Source organism: Larus michahellis, chromosome 19, assembly GCF_964199755.1.
Source record: "Larus michahellis chromosome 19, bLarMic1.1, whole genome shotgun sequence".
Taxonomy (NCBI): Eukaryota; Metazoa; Chordata; class Aves; order Charadriiformes; family Laridae; genus Larus; species Larus michahellis.
Genome location: NC_133914.1, coordinates 5,334,291 through 5,351,626, shown reverse-complemented (window position 1 = coordinate 5,351,626; position 17,336 = coordinate 5,334,291). Strand labels below are relative to the sequence as shown.

At 42.4% G+C, this 17,336-nt stretch overlaps 1 protein-coding gene across 6 annotated transcripts in view; it reads left to right on the top strand.

Annotated features, from left to right (window-relative positions):
* Nucleotides 1-17,336, top strand: part of LOC141733142 (lethal(3)malignant brain tumor-like protein 3) — a 52,094-nt gene that overhangs the window by 14,087 nt on the left and 20,671 nt on the right. For 2 of the 6 annotated variants that reach the window (XM_074563068.1, XM_074563069.1), the window contains exons 2-11: nucleotides 4,347-4,455; nucleotides 5,010-5,181; nucleotides 6,636-6,693; nucleotides 7,764-7,852; nucleotides 9,119-9,223; nucleotides 9,870-10,005; nucleotides 10,494-10,585; nucleotides 11,578-11,729; nucleotides 13,337-13,413; nucleotides 14,861-14,946. In XM_074563068.1, coding sequence (XP_074419169.1) covers nucleotides 4,394-4,455; nucleotides 5,010-5,181; nucleotides 6,636-6,693; nucleotides 7,764-7,852; nucleotides 9,119-9,223; nucleotides 9,870-10,005; nucleotides 10,494-10,585; nucleotides 11,578-11,729; nucleotides 13,337-13,413; nucleotides 14,861-14,946 — 1,029 coding nt within the window. In that variant the 5' untranslated portion in view covers nucleotides 4,347-4,393. Of the gene's footprint in view, nucleotides 1-1,009; nucleotides 1,136-4,346; nucleotides 4,456-5,009; nucleotides 5,182-6,635; nucleotides 6,694-7,763; nucleotides 7,853-9,118; nucleotides 9,224-9,869; nucleotides 10,006-10,493; nucleotides 10,586-11,577; nucleotides 11,730-13,336; nucleotides 13,414-14,860; nucleotides 14,947-17,336 lie in introns of those variants that run through there. The other 4 variants (XM_074563071.1, XM_074563070.1, XM_074563073.1 and 1 more) reach the window with 3 other exon arrangements.

Here is a 17,336-nt window from a genome sequence, read left to right as displayed (position 1 = left end):
CAGCAGCTGATGGAGGACTTCTTAAGGGTCGAAACTTGGGGGATTTGGGGCTGGGAGCTCGGACACTGTGACTCCTGGCCCTACTGGTACCTGTCAGCTGTGCTGCCTGTGGCTTCTGTTAGGTGCATTTCTAGGACTTTTGGAAATGGTTGGTTTAGACTTGATGCTCTCCCCTCTGCCTTTGGGTCAGGGCCCCTACTGTGGCTTTGACTAATAACTGGTGCTGTGCAAGGAGGAGCTTATCAAATGAAGAAAGGGTAGTTATTTCTCAGTATCTGCCGTTCTTCAACAATATTCCCTCTATCCCCACATTCCTCTGCTCCTCTGGGAAGTTCATTTCCCACCAGACTGTCAAGTGTCATTGAAGAAGGGTTGAGAACTGCTTGGCCTCTTGCAGCTCCAGATGCTCACTGTGTTTGTGCAGTCCCGGCTGTCGCTGTGCTCTGAGATCTTTAAAGCCCAGCCAGCACCAGCTGGGGGACGTATTGGACAAGTTCTCCACTGGAACGTGACCTTTCTGTCAACAGCTAGGTGATTCCTGCCTGCACTGAAATTTTAGGGAAGGTGCTGTATGTCATAACTGCAATAAATGTAGTTGTGCTTTGTTGGACGAATTTGAACCGTCAAAGCAAGTTTTGGGTTAAAATGCTTTTCTGAGGGTATTTATTCTGATGTGTTCATCAGAAGTCTGGCTTTTATAAGGGGAGCACATCCAAAGCAGGTAGAATTAACGTTGCTTTCCTTCATTGACAACAAAACACATCATTGGGGTTTTTTGGGGGGCCCGTTGGTGGTGTTTTGAGGAAGCGTTGGGTGTTTCTCACTTTTGTTGTTACTTATTTTTAATGCTTTTTAATGTATGCACAGCATTTATTTTTGTCCCATACCTAGTGCTCCTCGGGGAATCCTGTATTCCTTCCTCTTCCCCTTCCTAGCCCTTTTACTACTGCTTATTCACTTGCTTTCTTCTGTTACCCGCAGTTCCGTTTAAATGAGTTTGGACTGCTAGAAATCATTACTGAAGTAGAAGCAGAAGCCGTAAAAACTCTTTCAGCCTCAGCAGTAAATGCCAGCCCAGCCAGCTTTGTTCCTGCTGCTGTCAGCACTTCCGCTGCCTCTAGCACTGGTTTGGAAGGTGAGCTTTTTGCTGTGGAAGAGAATATATACGGTTTCTGAAAAAGCTTCTAGAAACAGGTCTAACTGAAATATGTGTTTCAGTAGCGTCATGCTCCCTGGCACAGTGTGTGGAGTGAGTCACTGTATTATTTCGAATATTTTAGGAGTATTTAGAGTGAATGTAATTACTGCGTAGTCGTAACAGTACCTGGCGCATGCATTGTGCTTGCCTTTGTGGAAAGTAAGTGTGGTTATATCAACAATCTGGGCTAGATTTGTCAATGTAGTCAAATATCCCTCTCACGCTGAGTTTTAACTGACATCCTGGGATCTTTTTAACCGGTGATTCCGGGAAGTTGGAGCCCCTTCTTTCCAGGGTTGGAAATGACAATTTCAGCTCAGCAATGACATCGGTGTTTCTCCTTAACACCAATGGTTTACTTGTCACGACAGCAGTTAAGTCTGTGTGTATTAAACTAAACTGCCTGTTTTGGGGCTTTGAGACCAGAACGGCCTGGTCATATATATACCGTATTAAATACACTCAGCCTTCAAAATGGAGTGATCGCTCCCACTGGGCAGCGTCTCAGCTCCATGCTAACTCCTGAACCATGCTTGGGAATTGCTTGGGATGGTGCTAGGTGCCCTAGGCCAGAAGTGCCCCGGGGCTGTGCTAAAGATGGATGTGGCTGAGCTGCAGGACCTGGCACTGTGTGATATACTAGTATAGCTGTGCCTTTGCTGACCGCACTCAGAGGCGACGGGAGTTTCCGGTGTTATTCCTGTCTGTGGTAGTAGTGTGGAGCATGGATGGATGGCACAGTGCTGTGCTAACCTGGAATGCCTGGATCAAGATGAATCCCCAGTAGTGTTAGTTTTCCTTGCAAGAACATCCTTGAGAATCTCCTCTAACCTGGGTCATGCCAAGACTTACACTATTAGCCATAAAAGTTTTGAGGTTTCCGATGCTACTGTAACTGAAATTAGGGAAAACTTGGGTTTTAGCAGGATAATGTGCATGTTACTGGACATGCACATCAATGTAATGGACAAGAAGTATCTCAGTTCTTTGCAGGCCTGTTCTTACTCTGTTTATCCAGAAACCAGTAGCTCAAAACAGAATATTTATGTGTTAACCACTGAGCTCCTCCATTCCAGACCACTCAGTTAAGCTGGCCAGCCTCACTTACTTTGTAAATCGCTAGTTTCCTTTGGTTAAATTACTCACTGTTTCACACTAGAGCTCACAGTAGAGCTCCCTCGGAGATGTGCCTTAGTGTCTTCCAGAGAGTACTAATGGAGACCAGTGCTGGGCAGTGAGTGACGATTAAGAGCTCTCATCCCAAGAGTACTGTTTGCCATCCAGCATTAGGTCAAATTTTAAAGATGCTCTTGGTTAAACATGACAGCATGTGGTTGTGGCATAGGGAGCCCTTGATAGTTTTGTCTGACGCCTTTTGCCGAAACAGATCTTCTAAGTTGGTGACAGGAGACTTGAGAATTAGCTTGGGACACAGAGGCACCACAGGACAGCAGCTGGAGCTTGTTCAGTGCCTTGTTGTCTTCAACATCACCAGTGCATCCTGGTGCAGTAATTGAAAGGACTTTAACTCTTTGTATAAGGTCTGTTAGCGATGCTGGATCTCTAGTCAAGGCAGTGCTGCATCACTGAAGTCATACATCCCTACGGAGGGAACAACTTCTTTGAGGAGGGAACGATCTCTCCTCTTGTTGCCTGCCTGGACAAGCGTCTCCCAGTTGGCTTTCCCTAGGATTTTGATGGAACTATTTCTGTTTTCAGGTAGGAAGACTTTCTGCCTGTCTTCCCTCCTGGCGCTTCTCATCTCGAATTTCATTGTAAGCTCTGCAGATGCACTTACAGTTACAGGCTTTCGCTTATGCTCCTGCTGATGGTGGGTCATTCTCCTTGTCTGCACACGCTGAAGAGATGTCAACCCATCAGGCAAAGAACTGGCTCTTATGTGGACACCTCAGCACTAAGAATTTTTCACGCCCTTTTAGTGTGTTCCATAGATCAGTGCGACTTCTAATTGAGCAGAGCTCTTCGAGCGCTCTTGGTTCTTGCAAGTTTTCCCTGTTTTGTCTTTTCTCTGCCTGGAATCGCTGGTCCCCGATGGCACAGGGAGAGGCTTTAAATTGTGATACGAGCAGGCATGCGTACACTCTGTGCGTAGGCAGTCTATCTGCCCAATTCCAGCCAGGACCATCTGACATCCAGATTGGGCTATAGGGAGCAGTCAAATATAAATGAAAAATGTCAGTCGTCTTAGGAGAATGAGTACAAGTACTGGTAAGGAGACTATGAGAAAGGCTTTAAACAAAAAAGCGAAGTGACTCATACCTCAGCGTTCTGGATTGTGTGATGTGGTGTGTTTTTTCTTTTTCCCTTTTAAAGTGTTTAATGGTGCATTCAAAAATAGCTTGATCAAACCAGTGCGCACAAAACGGTGCCACTAAAAGCAGAACAGGAATGACGTGTACGTAGGAGCCTCCTTGCACAATTTGCACGTCAGGTTACTTGAGCAAAGTATGCGTCGGGCTAGTTTAGGTCCCTGGTAGTGAGGACCACCACAATTGGGTTTTGTTAAAATATTAAACATAAATTAATTTGCACTAGGAAGATCTCAAATCATAGGAGAAAGTAAACATAAGTTATATATTGGAGTTATTCCTTACATTTTCATGCTTTCATTCAGATGAAAGATTGATATATATCCCTTGCTAGATATAGAAGTAATTGTTTCTGCTCTCCCATCAATAATATGCTATTTTTAGAGGCTGCCTATGAAAGATTTTCATATGTACAAAGTATATATAAAGGCTGAAGATTTTAAACTTAACCAACTGTATTAAAAGTATCCAAACGAGATGGACTTGTTTGACATTTGTCTTTCAAGTTAGAGGGTTACTAGGAATAAAGAAATAGGAAAAGATTTTGTAACTCTGTCCTGGTTATAGCCTAGAGATTCTATCCTCCTTTAGCACTTTTACAGGGGGCAGGGTTTCTCCAAAATTAAAATATTATAGATAAAAGGGTTTTTTTTTCTGTATGAGGTGGTACACTCTTTCTGTGTGCCAGTGCACAGCTAATAATTACTTCCCTCACAATGGGATACTGAGGGTCACTTAATGAAACTTTGTGAAGGTGTTTAAAAATACAAAGTTTCAGCATTTGAATGTAATAGTTGTCTTTTTCTTTGCTTCTACAGTGCTCAGAGACGACGTGCCCTGCTCCGTTTTCCAAGCCTGTGAACAAATGGATTGCTCTGAGAATGGAAAGTTTTATACTCAAACAGGCTCCCAGCAGCACAGGGACAGGTAAAGAAATCCCAGATTTTTCCTGTTCTGTGTTTGAACACGTTTAAAGAGAACACTGTGTTAGAGAAAAGTGTTGCTGTGAGTCGAATGAAATCCTCAGAGCGAGTGTTACCGTGGCATGGCTGAGGCAGGGCCACCATCGAGCTCTGCTGGTGACCTTCCTGTCACCCTTGAGGCTCCTACACCCGACCGAGGAAAGCTCCACTCCAGAGCTCTGTCCTCATTGCTCTTCCCAGCCAGAGGAAATGCTGGTTGTGTGCTTGATGCCTCAGTCCCCCATCCCACAGATAAGGATGATGTCTTTGCTTCCTGTAGAGTTGTAAAAAGGCAAAATTAAAAACCCTCTTGAGCTGCTCTGGTGGTGAGAGCTGTGCCGGTACTTTGGAGTGCTTTTAAAAGACACATATCTGGCAAATCCTGCGAACATGATTCACTTCTTTAGGTTCTCAGCCCAGGCATCCTCATTCTTCTGAAGAGGTACAGAGACACTGTGAATACTGCAGGAGTATTGTTGCACTTTTAATTTGATTTTGTTTTCAATTTTGGATGTTTAGTGATACCAGAAACATTCCAGATGATTGCAGAAACAGGGGAAATAGTAGAAATCTTAATACCAGCAGTGGCTGTCAGGTGAATGAGGCTGACAGACCTGTCAAACGTCTCAGGAGGAAGAGAAGACTGCTTCTGGAGTCTGAGGATGATGAGGAAAATGCAGATGAGGATGAGGTAAATGAAGCTGCATGTCTTTTCTTTAAAGAGAACTGTGAAGAGCAGGGACAATTCTGTGTCTCTCATTTCACTGTGCAATGCAAACTGGGCTGAGGGAGGTTGTTGTGTACCCATGAGAACGGTCTGGGTCTGATCCTGATTTGTACCAGTAATGAGAATATCTGTTCTGAAGTCTGAGTCACAAGGGTGAATAGCTCGTGTGAAGTCGAAGTCACGACTTCCGACTGTAACTTTACAGGTGCAGCTGTAGCCCTGTGCACCAAGTGTATTTTGCAGTAATAAAAACACATGTCTCTAAAAATACTTTATCTAACTACAGTCAAGTACTATTCTGTGATATTGAAGATTAGTGCCAAACCACAGAGTTTGATTGCTTTTTACTAGGTGCTTGCATGTACACTCACTACACTACTAGAAACCTGTACTAATGGTGGGTGAATAGAATTACCTCAGTCCTGACCTGATCTTTTCGTAACTCAGCATTGAGCATCTTACTCCTTTCAGGGGCCCTTCTTTGTGCAAGCCTGCACTCTGCTCCCGTGTGCGTAGCGTCTCAGGCCTGAACCATTTTATTTATATTCACGTATCACACGTGCTTTTGTAATGCAGAGACGCTGGGGCACGTGTTTGTTGGTAATGCAAGCTGAAACTTCTGATGTCACAAACAGTTTAACTCCTCTTGTTGCTCAGCTTTTCTCTGTCATGTGTGAAGATGTTTTAAAGTACGTATGTTTTCAGAAGTACTTGCATTCTGTCTCTTCCCCCTTCTCCTCCTCCTCGTTTGAAACTGCCCCCCTGTCTCTGCTGGGGCATGTTTGTCAGGCAGCTTTGCATTTCAGATTTCGCCCTTTTGGTTTGCTTTGAGAAATGACAACCCTGGGTGAATTAAACATGAGTTTGAAAACCACATAGAAGAAATGCGAATGGCAGTCTGGCTCGGAGTGTGACACAGGGAGACCACATTTTCTGGGGTGTTCATCTATGGCAGCAGTTACTTGAAGCTTCTGCTTCCTTCGGGGCTTCATAAATGATTTTTTTTCTGTATCCATTCCCTGGCATAGATGGACATAAGAACCTCTGAAAGGAAAAGGAAAACGGAGCATTACAGTAAGGCTGCTTACGTGAGCTGTAAATCCTGCACTGCAGAAAGCAAATCCTGTGTATTGTAATGGAGATTTTGAGCCTGTGCTGCTCGTCAGTAGCCGTATTTAAATGAACTTTAGCAGCCTATATTAAATAATTTGTAAAGCACTTTGGGATACTGCAGGATCTAAGTTACATATGTAAGATACCTTACTAATGTTCTTGCAGGGTTATTCAAAAGAAAATAATGCTAGCTAATAGTCCTGTTAGTTACATGTTACATCCTTATTGTACCTGCATTGTAAGATGATCAAGGAGGGAGGAAAAAACAATATTGCTAAACTTTTTTTTAACGTATCTGTGTCTAGGAGAAGAATAAATCAAATAATATGAAAAGCCGCAGAAACACTAAACCAATAAAACAAGGTGAGCTAAGCTCATAGTCTCTTTTCTTTAATGTTCATAGATTTTTTTACTAGCTATTATAAAGTGAATAATAGTAAACAGAAGAGGAAAGGACAGTAGAGCTCATTTCACATTCAGAATAGCTTATTAGGTACATAACCCTCTTACCACAGTCAGTCTTCTCAAATGTATTAGCAAGAATATACTAGATTTGCCTGCATGATGGGCACAGTGTAGAGGATCTAGAAGGAGACAGCCTGACCCAAAGCTCACCGAAGCCAGTAAGAATCTTTTTTCCGTTGACTTTGGGGAGCTTCACAGCCACAGACTACAAATGCTAAATAGAAAATAAGCTGTAAACACGCTGGGATTGATATAGACTATGGGTTAAATTTACTAGATACCTTAAAGGAGTTAGCATATGTAAACTGGGGGGAGACTTTTAATCTGTATTTTAAACATAATTTTCTGTGTGTATGACCGTGGTTCTGCTAGAATGAATCCAAGCACCTGCCCAAGTTGTTGTTTTCATCACCTGTGTACCGATAGCTGCTTTTGTAGTAGATGCATTGTGGTATTAGTGGGTTATAAATGTATGTGTGTGTATATATATATATAAAAAAATCTTGTGAACCGAACAGAAATTCACTTGATTTTTCATTTGTTTTGTTTTAGGTTTATTTCAGCTGCAATTATATGCCTCTTTGTGCTGTCTTTTAGTTTATATCTAACCCCTTATTCCTCTGTGAAATACCAGGAGCAGGAATTCTTTTACACATTTTTAAGTTACTATATCTTGTCCAAACTTTACAGTGGCAACTTTCCACGGGCAGCTTGCCAGCAATCCGGGTGCCACAATTCATTTGACCTATGATATAATAAATTCTTTTTTTTTTTTTAATGAGAAATAAGCACAGTTTTCCTACTGCTGGAATTCATACCTTGCCTCAAAAGTTGGGTAACACTGCCTCCTTTGGGGTACAACAGCAAAACAGCGTTGGCGTGTATGTGGGAGGAGAAAGAGAAGAGAGGGCAGAGCAGGAAGCATCTCAGAGAAACATTCATTTTTCTCTTTGTTTTTGATTGCTTAGTTGTTCCTGGAAAGAAGAAGGGATGGAACTGGGTTTCCTACTTAGAAGAGGAACGGATGCCAGCTGCTCCCCTAAAACTGTTCAGAGAGGTTGGCAGCTTTTTCAGCTCTCTTGCTATGTTTTTCTCAGGCAACACCACAGAATTACTAACTCAGTGGAGGTAGGATTGGAGACTACCCTCAAGCCAGCAGTTACATTTATGAGTTGTTTCGCTGCAAGCAGGCAGTAAAACCCCCACATGTCTGTTTCCAGCCCTGAAGCACTGTGGAAACAAGCATCTGCCCTGTGAGTCTCGTTCCAAACCAGGGTGTGAAAAATGCTGGTTGAGTCTCACTCCGAACTAAACAATGACTGTTTCGATCTGCTTTGGGTAGCTCTGGATAAATGGGCTATTAGGCAATCTCCCAGTAATGTTGGAGAGGGACAGCTTAATGTCTTTCATATGTCCTGTGCTTCGTCCGTGGTCGTACAGCACCCCTTCCATCCTTCCTCTGCAGGAAACTGCAAGTCACTTAGCTCTGTGAATGTTGTGGAGTGTCTCAATGAGAAGTGACTGTTAGGAGGGAGGGTGGAAGTTGTGTTCGTTCGTAGTCTGATGCGTTGAAGGTGGAAGAGAATGAGTTTAGCCTTGGTGAAGCTGCTTCTGCACTCTGGTGTGCCAGCCCACATTGAAAGTTCCGCTCCCAGTGAGCTCTTCAAAGCCAAGGGCGGTTGGCACCTCACAGAGTGAGATAGAAGGAAAGTCAGATAACTGCAGCGGCTGCAAAAAGCCATTTGCAGTTCCAGTTCAGATTTCTTTTAAGCCTTAACTATACTTCGAATGTTTAATTTGGATTAAGACTGCAAATAAATGAAAGACACAAATGTTTTCTGGAATGACTGTGTAAGTGGACTCCAGATCAAACATGCCTTGTCCCTTTTACCCTTTGAAGATGAGAAGTTACCTTTTGGGAAAGTCTGGACTGCTGACCTCGTGCTGACACAGGCAAAGTGATTTTAGCTTTTCTGGCTCTTTCTTTCTGCCAGGCTTCCTGCACTGGGCTATGAAGGGGATTCTTTTGTGTTTGAATAGAGCTCATTTCTGCATCTGCTGAAAGATTTGTTCATAGCTAATTGCAGCAGGCACATGGTTCAGTGTTTTTGAGAGATTAATTAGATTAACAAGTAAATCTGTAACATGGCGATGATTCCATTATTGATCTCTGTACCTGCGCCTGTCTATTAAAGCAGCAATCATTTAGTGATAGAATTTTCTTCTCGGAGTTGAAAACTCAAGTATATCTGATGACTGCTCTGCAACAGATTTTATCTCTAGGAAGTAAAAACAAATATTTCCTTCTTCCCCCTCCTCACAGTATCAGTCATTCCCACAAGGCCGAAATGGATTTAAAGTTGGAATGAAATTGGAAGGGCTGGATCCTGAACACCCCTCTCGATTTTGTGTCCTCACAGTGGCTGAGGTAGTTGCTCTTCCTTTCTTTGATTCCAAAAGACCCCTGTATTTTAGGATTTTTTTTTCAATAAAAAGTAGAAACATAAGAATAAAAGTACTTTGATGAATTAATGGTTAGGTGAAGTTCAAGGTGACACTGAAGGAATGGCATTGTGGTTAAGGATCTATACCCAAAATCCTACTGTCGGATTTTTGCAATTGTGACTCAGAATAGTAAACCTTTTAATTGCATGCAATGAACAAATATGAAAAAGAACAATGCAATTAGGCACTATATTAGTAAATATAAGCAAGTCAAAGTGCTTTTATGCATCTGCAATTATGTGAAATCTGTGTTGATCTGGTATAGACATAAGTTTTTGGACTGCATTTGTACTCCAGATATTGCCACACGATAATAAGTGCATGAGTACGGAATAGGAGGCCAGTGAAGCTACACTGGCCAATTTTGTTTTCAGCTGTTTGAAGTGAGGAAAGAAGAGTGTGGAAAACGGCAGACATAAATGAGGAAAAATAAAACTAGACTTTTGAGAAATAAGTGAGATCTTGAATTTACTTTTATCTAAATCCAAATATGGAAGGAGTGTTTGATTAGTGTTTTTCTTTAACTTCGTTATGACCCTTTATGATAATCAGAGCTCCCCTCGTTATAGGTACAAGGGTACAGAATGCGGTTACACTTTGATGGTTATCCAGAGTGCTATGACTTCTGGGTTAACGCTGATTCCTCAGACATCCATCCTGTTGGCTGGTGTGAAAAAACAAGTCATAAGCTGCTCCCTCCGAAAGGTATGGGGAAAAAAAAGGTGTACAAGAAACCATAAATTCTACTAAGAACTAGTTGTCCTGGCTCTGTGTGTTTAATTTTTAGTATGGTTTCATTGTGGAAGGCCATCTGAGTGGTTTAAAGGGAAGAGGTGTAACTAAGATAGTGAATCACAAAAGAACAGAACAGCTTCATTTGCTGTTCCCAAAGATTGACGTTGTTGGTCAAATTAAAAACTATTGGATGAGCGTGTAAAGCAAGGAGTCTCTTTGGGGTTCAGAACTTCTTTCCTGTGTTCAGTTTCCTAGAAACATTTGAAATTTCAAATTAATGATTGGACATTATAGTAAAAGAGAGAGAGATGTTTTAGCTGAAATGCATAACCCCTGAAGACTGTAGAAGGGCAGTTATCATGCAAAGTTCATATTCTTCCCAGGTAATTTCCATTTCTGAAAAACCAATCTGAATGTAACGGGGCTGTGTAAAACAATCTTTTTATCTCTCTTTTTAGGTTTCAAGGAGGGAGAATTTAATTGGACTTCCTATTTGAAGAATTGCAAAGCTCAAGCAGCTCCAAAAAACCTTTTTAAGACTCTCAGCACTGTAAGTGATGATATTGAATACAAGATGTTTCGAATAGGTCTGATGCTAAGTGAGTTTTGACCAGAATATTTATGTGTTTTTAATATGCTCATGTCAGAGGTGCAACCATGGTACAATCAGATGCAAGCTATTTCCTGCTGCGATTTATTTTTAAGATGGGAAGCTAGCACAATTTTTCTTCCTTCCCCCAGTCACTGACTTTTGAGAGAGAGAATTTGTATTTCCCTTCCTCCTTAATACTGGAGGAAAAGATTTACTCTACCATTTATTAAATATATTACAACAGTCTGTTTTGCTGTGTCCCTGCAGTCAAGATATTTGTGTCACTTTCCTCTAATTTAATCATTTCCAAAATAATTTCTGGTTTCCAGCAGCGTACTCATGTGCGCCATGGGATTCATTATGAGGCTATGGATCTTGAGCATTTTTCATCCTTCACCCAGTGTTGCTTTCTTTTTGGTTGTTAGCCTCAGTTCTTATGTAACGCTCACTCCCATTTTGTGTCACTCAGATGACACAAAGTCCATGGTCTGGTGGATTTGACGCTGCAGATGGACAGAGCACTGATTTCAGTAGGATCAGGGCCTAATTGTGCAGCTCTGCTCTGCTTCTGACTGAGTCACCTATTTTCCTTGAAGGCTCTCGAACTTTCCCGCTAATAAGACAGGACCCGCGATGCTCACGCTTATCCTCAGCCAATACTGGTCACTGCAAGGTGTGTGTCTCAGCCTTTGAGTCTGCAGTGTTGTTGTGTACGTGCAGATTCTTATTCCAGCTACATTAGCTCTTTTTTTGGAGATAGTAACAATCATTGCCACAACACATGGAAATCTCATCTGTAGACCTCTTCCTAGTAACAATATATATCTAGTGTGTGTTTTGGTCCGTGAGATTTGGGGTTACAACCTGCAACAAATGAGTTTATAAGGGTAATTTAAATGGCCTGACCTAGAATGTGGCTGATTTCCCTTTCCTGCTGACCTGTTCCTCAGCCTGTCACCCCCTCTGGTTTTCGCCTGGGAATGAAACTAGAGGCAGTGGACAAGAAGAATCCATCTCTGATGTGTGTCGCAACCATCACGGACATGGTGGATAACCGCCTGCTAATTCATTTCGATAACTGGGATGAAAGTTACGACTACTGGTAAAGAGCTTCTATTTCTAATATATATCTGCAAGTAGACTGTGGTTTATTTCGCTCTTCCACTAAGGGTAGTATCTAATATTTTAAATGTAGTCACTAAAGTTGGGATCTTAAATCAGTTTTCAAGCATCGGAGTAATTATTTGGGTTTTTACGAAGTGCCAGTTGCCCAGTAGCTTCCCCTGCTGTTCGAGTGCTTGTCAGTTGGCTCAGTGGAAAACCAGTGGGCTTAGCTTGAACTGCCCGCGAAGCTTTCAGGGTAAGAAGCGTTGGAGGTAATGCAGCTGGCTGACTTGGGTCAGGTCAGGGAATGTTCATGTTATCCATTCCTCTGGCAGAGCTGAAGGAAGAGTAAGCTCCACTAGTGACACCGCCTGGAATTAGTAACATCCTTCCCTCCAGGACTAGCAGTGGGTGTTGGCACGTCTCTCTGCAAACTTACATTTGGAAGCAGGCAGTAAAAATCTTTTCATTTGCTTCAGCGGAGTTTGGCTAAGGCCCTTTGAAAATAAAAACAATTGCCAACGTTGAGGCTTTTAAGTCCTGACCTGCACTACAGTTGTTCTGCATCTGAGAATCTTGATCCTCTGCCCTCATGCTGGAGCCAGGTGGAATATTAGTCAAGGAAATGTTTTCCCTTTATGGTCTGTGCTTTCCAGCCTACAGGAATGGAGGAACTTTCTTTGAATTTGTCTGTGAAAGCAACACAAGGCACATGCCTACCAAAATAGCACTGGTTCGATCAGAATTCTGTGTTCTCTCCCCCGTTTCCTTTTGTTTGTTTTTTTCGGAATAGGCACCTGTTTGGTAGGAAGTTGGTCTTTTCTTTCTTTGCCATAAATATTCAGAGCTTTGTAGCACTGCTGTTTCCATTTGCAGGACTTTAGATCTCATTTCTTTACCATTTTAGCCCATGAAGCTTTGTTTTCATGCTGTGTTTTGTTTGGAATTTGAAAATTTTAATGGGAAACACAAACAAACAAAGCTTCAAAGTAGAGCTTGGCTGAAAACACACAGGTTTTTTTCCTAGATCTGAAAGACTGCTCTGGTCCCTTCCTCACAGCAGATGTGACAAAAGGGGCTGTCTCAAATTGGCCCATAGCCTCCTTCAGGGAGTCAGAAGATCTAAACACGCAATAAAATTGGGAACCAGGCAAACTACCACTAGGTTTCAGCTAGAATGAATGGATAACATGCAGTTCTTGGCAAAGACCTTAAAAATAATTTCCCCTTCTTCCACAATAACGGTGTTTCAGTTAGGGACGAGGGTTTGGTTTTTGTTTCTTTCCTTCCTTTGAATTTGAGCTTGGATGATCCATGTCCAGGCTGAACTGTGGTTGGTATGGTCCAGGCGGCGGGGTGGGTGTTTGTTGTTTTTTTAGAGCACCAGACATTCTTCTTTGTATTTCCCTATCTTTTGGGGCAGCTTGAGCGCCTTGAAAACTTGGTGTTATAAATTCTAACGAGGTAATACTTGTCTTTTACACCATGATCACACCCACTGAAAGCATCTGCTAACCCAGCAAAGGCGTATCAGACAGCATTTGAAATTCTGCTTTTCTTTTTGCTTTAAGATTGACTGGTGCCAACTTTCCCTCTTTAACTCAGGTGTGAAGCTAGCAGCCCATATATTCGTCCTGTTGGCTACTGCCAAGAAACTGGAACCCCACTGACAACACCACCTGGTATGTTGAAAATGAGACTTATTTCCTGCCTCAGTCAAAAAACCTGCAAGCTTCATCTTCCACATAATTACGTATTTGCAAGTTACAGGTTCCATTCAGTACTCTTTTCTCTACTGACCGGACAATATTATTGTTCGTACTTTTTGCCACTGCATTTCATTTTGTTTCATAGGTCTTTCAAAAAATGGAACGGGGTTTGGTAATTTGTAATTGAATTTGATTTCAGAAGGGAAAGGACTTTGAAGTATTTGCAGCATTTCCTCTAAGGTGAGCTGGAAGAAAGAGGAATCGGGATCATGATTTCATAGATGGTGAGATGGGATTTCTGTAAATGAAGGAGTAACTGAAGCCAGATCTCTTTCTGCTGCGCTAGAATTCAGTAAATGAAGAGAATGTTGGTGAATGAAAAAAGACAGAACCTACAGGAAAATCAATGTTGTTTTCAGGCCTTGGAAGTGCTCATTCACCTTAAAAACAGCAAAAATTAAAAAATTATGTTTGCTGTTTGCTAGATCTGGAGCAAGAATTTCTGCAAATGCTCCATATCGAGTTTAGTAGAGTGGGTGGCTCTCCCAAGATCCCTCTGCGTTGGAGGAATTAGCCTCTGTGCCTTTGCTGCAGATGCAACAGGGGTTGTACACACTTACTCTTCAGCAACACCACATCTGTTCCTGCTCCTGGAACGCACAACAAGGCTGTGGCGTGCAGCTCCCCTACTCGTATCATGGTTACCTGTGCTCCCAGCAGGATCTGCAGTCAGTTCTGATTTCTCTGCTGAGAGATTTACGTGCAGCAATTTGCAGGCTGTCCTATGCGTTTAGTCATTGCACCCTCCTGCCAAAAGGAAACAATACGGAGGCTAAAAATTACTGAAATAGGAAGGGGAAAAAAGTAGAGCAGTTTCTTAAATGTAGCTGCCAGGGAGAGATATCCTGTTGTTGTTAAGAGTAGCACACCAATGTAGCTGTCTGAGATTATGGTAACGGCGATGGAGAATTTATCTCCAGACTGCTAGTTTTACTCAGCTGTGGGTGAGTAGGTAGCAGGAGACGAGAAGTTTCTCCAATCTTGCAGGCACTCACATGTAGAATAGTTAATAAAATAGGAAATTAATTTAGTGCTGCCATTGCACATCACAGAATCCTCTGACTAGCTCTTAATTGGCGGCTTTCTCTAGAGAATATGCGTTGATTAAGCTGTACAGAAATGAACTCTTCAGGTTTTTCAGGTCAGGGTTAAAGCCCTGTGTAGAAGCTAGGGAAACTTGGCAGTGTCGCTGTGTGTGCTGTAAGTGTTGTGTATGAATAAACAGACCGTTTTCAAGCGGCACCCATGGTAAGCGCTAAATTAACGCAATAGCCATGTGTTACATAGCTGCTTTTCTGTTGCTTGTAACAATAAATGTGGGGTTTTCTTACTTAAATGTTAATTCTCTTGTTTTTTTCAGGATACAAGGATTCCAAAGCCTTCTCATGGGAGAAGTACTTGGAAGAAACTAATTCCCAGGCAGCCCCAGCAAGAGCATTCAAACTGGTTGGTGAATCTCTTTGATTGTCCTAAATCAGGAGGGCAGGGGAAACCGCTGTTATCTACCCTTTTTTGCTCGCTGCTTTATTTGATGGTAGTTCACCATGTCTGTGACAAGAGGGTGAAACTGGGTTTAAATTTACTTTGAATTTAAGATCATCTCTCACTGCTGCTAAAGCAAAACACACAGCAGACTGCAAGATTATTTTTTAAAATAAAAATGCCATGAAAAGCTTCTTTGAAAGGGATTTTTTACTAACCATCTTCACTTGCTGCATTAGCAGATTTAAAGGAAGGGCCTGCAGTCCGCACAGAAAATTGTAGCTTTCAGAGGAACGTGTGAAGGGCAGTCCCTTGCCTCAGAGAGGGCATGGGGAGGAGGGAGACCTGGTCTTCTCCTCGAGGTCTGACTGTGTGGGCAGAGGGGATGTCCCAGTTGACATCTGAGCAGGACTGATGCCGGTTGAACAGACTTTCCAGACTCTCCCTTCATGGGGGTCAGAAGTGTCTGTCACTGCCTGCAACTGGTGACGTTTGGTGGGGAAGGGTAAGGGGTGGTGGGTGGGTGTGTTTGAGGGGGAACGAGAAGTGTGCGGTTCCTCCATCAGATGACCCCTCTGCGTGAAGTTTTAAAAACTTCTCTAAATTATTTTCACCTTGCAGTTGTGCAAATCCTTCTTCCCCTGGTTGGTGAGGCTGGAATTAAGGTAGAGGGAGAAGTTCCTATCAAGGACTTACATGTTCTGTACCCTCCACAGGAATAAGTGTACTAATAGGTGATAGAGAATCTCTGCCAGACTCTTAGATGGAGTAAGATCATCCTGGAGACTAAATCTGAAGATGGTTCTCTCGGCCTTGGGAGCATGAACTTTTGTTTCTTACGTAGGAGTTCAGTGCATTGATCTGGAAGCTCACTGCGAGCAGAAGCAAAACAAAAACCTTTAAAATAACTTCATAAAAAAAAACAACCCGTACTTTAAAGATGATTTATTTTTTTTCCTAGCAGCTTCTTCTGCACTGCTGGCTCACCTTGCTAAACTTTGCAATATGTTTAAAAACTTTTCTGTGCCATAGTGACACTTGTCTTGATTCCTTTCGATGAAGTTAGTGTCGCAGGTTAATACCTGCTGCCCTCCAGTATATTTTGTTGGTAAGCTGTTCGGGACTGAGGAGGAAAAGCAATCAGGGAGGCCTCAGATAAGGGAGGTAAAAATCCAGCCAGACAAGTTTGATAATTGCTAGATTTCAGCAGGTGTCCATTTGAAGTTGTCGCAGGTTGCAAGGTGGATGTCAGGGAATAGGAAGAGGCTGGTTTTGCCTCTTTAGAGAGCTGTAAGGCCACAGCTGGAGTTACCTGTAGCACAGTTGAACTCCAAAACATCCCTTGGATTAAGTTTTTCCGGAGTTGGGCAGGCAGCATTTTCGATCATGCAGCACAGCAGGTGAAACACCTTGGAGCCTGTGTACAGGATAACAAGTGAAGCTTGTCAGTAGGACATATTTGTTGTCCCTAGTGTAGGCTCAGCCTTTTTCTGAGCTGTGCTCATAAAATCCCAGCCACGCTAGCAAACAGGAACCTTCAGAATGTGAGAGCAAAAGAATGCAGCAATTGGTCTTCTACACAACAGCGGAACAATAGAAGTAGTTTTGTAGAGACAAATATTTTAGAAGGATAATAAAACTCTTCATGATAGAAAAAGAAACAGTGAAGTACGACCTACTTATAACTCCCAGTCTCAAGTCCTTAGTAATCTGTCGTTGCAGCATTCTTCCTCAGATTTTCACAGTATAAAATGTGTTGAGAAATATCACCCGAAGACAGCAGGGCTTTGCTCAGGACAGGGAGTGCTCCCTTTTTTTGGAGTCTTCCAAAGGGAATTGTCTTCCCAAGGGGGAATGCAACCGCCTTGCCTGCTTCTTTTCCTGTTTTCCTCTGCAGCCAGTTTTTTGCTCCTTCAGGTATCTGGCTTTGAGAGAATAGCAGAAGGGCCAATTCTGGCTCTTGTGCAACTCCAGAATATAAATTAGCATCGAAGACTGTTTCGAAAATGAGACAGGAAAAAAAAAAAGGCATTTGATATATCAACAGTTAATAGAACTCTTTCAAGATCAAACCTCGTTATTTTTCTGGCTTGGTTGGTCTGAAGTGCAAATGCATGGCACAGTTATTGATTTTTTTTTTATTATTATTATTATCCCAGCTAGCAATTACAGGAAATCAGTACATAAAAATATGGGTTGAGAGCCAGAACAGGCATTTCTCACTGAATTAGTTTTTAACAGTTTTCAAGAGCTATCTTATGTAGTCTGAAGGCACTGATCAGCAGCACAAATAGCAGATCTTGTGTCTGGACTTCTGCCTTCTCCTCCACCCTAAGACGCAGGAGACAGCTCCG